The 3452-nt window shown below is 42.1% G+C and overlaps 1 protein-coding gene across 1 annotated transcript; it reads right to left on the minus strand.

Moving 5' to 3' along the window:
* Positions 1–540: 540 nt before the first annotated feature.
* LOC104810496 (caffeoylshikimate esterase) lies at positions 541–2331 on the minus strand. The gene is made up of 3 exons (XM_010536823.1): positions 1923–2331; positions 1128–1473; positions 541–1023 (listed from the first exon to the last, which is right to left on the minus strand). The coding sequence occupies exons 1-3, from the start codon at positions 2239–2241 to the stop codon at positions 711–713; spliced, it is 978 nt and encodes a 325-aa protein (XP_010535125.1). The 5' UTR covers positions 2242–2331; the 3' UTR covers positions 541–710.
* Between the last annotated feature and the right edge of the window lie 1121 nt (positions 2332–3452).

The raw sequence follows: 3452 nt of genomic DNA on the forward strand, positions 1-3452 counted from the left end.
GAAAGAGTGAAAGAGCGAGCCGAAGATGGGGTGTTAGGTCGCAAGGCAGCAGAAGATGACATTCAAGTTTCGAGCTGTAATAGACCATTTAGGTTTCGCCTTCAGAGCTCGACGGGAAGTCCATCGTATTTGAGTCTGATTTTCTTTCCTTTTTTTATCTGACTACGTTCAAATTAGGTCACAAATTTTTGAGAGATGAAAGGCGATATCGGTTTGACCTCTATCTCGTCGCTCACCTCGCCTTTCGCCTCGCCTCTAGACCCCTTTCACCTCACCAATTCTCTAACCTCGACCCCTTTCGTTTCAGCTCCTCTGTTCTAGATATACCTCTTATCTCGACCGCTCCTGCCTCGATCTCCTTCTCGGCTCAACCCTCTCGCTTCACCGAGATATTCCCGCGGATACCCGAAACCTGTATAACCAACTTTCTTGAAGCCGAGATCAGGTACTCCGATCGAAAAATCCGGAGGCGGATCTAAGGTCAGGTATACCGAAAACTCGTACTCGATCAATGTCCACCCCAAATATGATTCAGGTCTATTGAGTAGACGAACACGTTCCAGTTCCATAGAAACTAGCGACGCGTTTATTGGACAATGTTCCAGTTTTATATAACTGATAGACAAGGAAACAAGATCACAACAACCATATGTGTCTCAAAATATACACTTCTGTCTGATCTCACAACACAAACACCCAACAATCTTAGATCAAGCCGATTTAGATCCATACCTCTTAACCCTCTCATCGATCCAATCTCTCATATCCTTCAACACAATCTCTGCTTCCTCGTCAGGTTCCCCTTGTATCAGCGAATGGTACATCCCCTCGTACAGTTTCAGCGTCTTGTCTTCGCTCGACGCTTTCTTGTACAACAGCTTCGAGGATGTCGGGCATGTCACCCCGTCCGCTGTCCCGTGCGCTGTCAGGAACGGGATTGTTACCCGTGAGAAATTTTCCTGCACGTATTCCGTCATCCTCAATAACTCCCTCATCGTCCCCACCCGAGGCTTCCCCGTGTATCTGCAAAACAACGATCTTTAGAACGCCCTCGAGATGTTTCGATCCGATATCGAAACGTTCCAGAAGAAAAACCCTATAGTACCCTTGTACGAATAACTCAGTACCTTCTCGGGTTAGATGCGATGATCTTGAGTTTCTCCGGGTCCTTGATGGCCTTACCGACCATTTTGTTATCCGGCATTGCAGCCCATGTGTCGGCCAGGCCGAAGAGGAGGCCGTAAGCAAAAAGCCGGGCCCTGCTTGGTTTCATGTCCTCGGGGATGACAAAGAGCGGGGCCGAGAAGATCAGGCCGGTCCAGGTGTCGGGCTCTGATTGGAAGTACATGAGCAGTGTGGCCAGGCCTCCCATGGATTCACCAAAGAGGAATGCAGGCAGGTTCTTGTAGGGCTCGCTGTCACGAACGTGCTTGAAGAAGGACAATGATGTCGCTGCTATTTTCATCATATCACCTGACAAATCCGACCAAAACAAAATCAGGGTTAATGTCTTCGTGGCCTAAAGATTACGATCTCAGACCAGTTCTAGCTACAATGCGAGCTGTTTCTCTTAAACCTCGGCAAGTTTACACTCATTTCCCCCCGAATCCTCGTGAAAATTCCAGATTCTGTAGACGAATTACTGGAGATTCAGATGATTCCTTCGTCTGTTTGCTTGCTCTACGATCAGATTTCCTAATCAAATCACGAGCCATGGGAAAACTACAACTCGAATTTTTCATGATCCATGGAAAAATCTATCCAGAAAACTTGAAACCCATAATTGAATTCGACATCACAGAGAAGTTCCACTGACAAGACTGTACATTCAACAGTCATTAAGCAAAACCCAGAAACCAAAATTCAACAGAAACCCAGAAAGATCGATAATCCACGCTTAAAAAGAAGAAGAGGTGACGAACCCATGTAGCAGCGGATGCCGTCGGAGCGGCCATGACCGAGGAGATCGGCGGAGAAAACGGCGTAGCCCCAGGAAGCGAAGCTGATACAGATCTTCTGGAACATCCAACCGGTATCGGATCCGTACCCATGAGTCATATACACCGTCGCTTTGATTTCGCAATCCAAAGGTATGAAACTCTGCGTGAAGAGCTTCCCATTGGGGGTCTCGAAGAATGATTTGGTGTTTCGCACCCCTTGGGAAGCGTAGTACTCCTCCTCCGGTATATCTCCCCAGAAGTTCGCCGGCGATTTCGCGGCGGCCTCCGCCTCCGACGGCATCGTTTCGGTAATTTCTTTGTCTTTTTACTTGTTTTTTCCTTCGGAATTGGAGCAGTTTTTGTTTTTGTTTTTTGGTTTCTGAAAAAGGGGAGGAAATGGGAGAGTGAGTATATAAATATACGAGGTTCTGTTCATCATCAGTACTGCAATATTCTTTCATTATTGTAGTAAAATAACAGTATTTATTATTGTAATAAAACATTTTATATAATATATGCAAAAGTGTAAATTTTGCACAAAAAACATCACATAATTTTTATCCTATAAAAGCACGTAATTTTGATAATTTTCTATTTTACTCTTAAAAAAAATCTATAGTTTCCAAAAGACATGCTATAATTAATTCGAAAACTATTATTATTTTGGTAATATTATTATTTATCTTTCCAAAGAAAACAAACATTTTTTATCCATTTAGTTTTGCTAAACCAACATTTATTTTCTGAATAAGGAACCTTTTTATTGACAAGTAAATAAGAATTAAACAATTTATTTGAGATATGGCATTAAATTATAAAGAGTCGAAGATTAAGGTACATAAATTCATGCATGGATCTCCATTATTTAAATTAAATCGAATGAATAGAAAATGTTAAATTTAAAAACAAATCAATAACACAGAGATGAGTGGTTTCACCAACCGAGATGGGGTTGATGGGGCTCTCGGGGTTAGGTAACGGAGGGGGAGTTGGTGGCGTGGCGTGGAGTGATTTCTTTCATGTGGGCCCTTCAGTTTTTGTTTTCGTGTGGGTTAGACCAAGCCGGTTTGGACTTCGGTTACCCGGTTCACCTACTCCGGTTCGGTCCGGTTTTCTCCTTCCGCAGTCAGCATGTTGCGGTTAATCCGTCCAAACGGTGTCTAACCCATATGGATCCGACTAGGGATAGACGTTCCGATTTTTTAATATGTATTTGTCTGTTTGGGAATGGTATTTTCGGTCCTATAAAAATTGAAATAAATTAGAACAAAATGTTAATCGGTTCAATTCGTTTTACTGTTGATTTTGTTCGTAACAGTTTTGTTATTATAAATCAAAACTTGATATTTATATATAATTTGTATAGTCTGAGTTTTATTTCGTTACTCACGTTCGAATAAAAAACGATTTATTCGATTCTACGAAAATGATATAAATTAGAACCAAATGTCGTGACATTCAGTTTGATATGGTTTAATTTCAATTCATTCCAATTCGGAACTAAATTCTTGA

Source organism: Tarenaya hassleriana, unplaced genomic scaffold (genome assembly GCF_000463585.1).
Source record: "Tarenaya hassleriana unplaced genomic scaffold, ASM46358v1 Cleome18, whole genome shotgun sequence".
Classification (NCBI taxonomy): domain Eukaryota; kingdom Viridiplantae; phylum Streptophyta; class Magnoliopsida; order Brassicales; family Cleomaceae; genus Tarenaya; species Tarenaya hassleriana.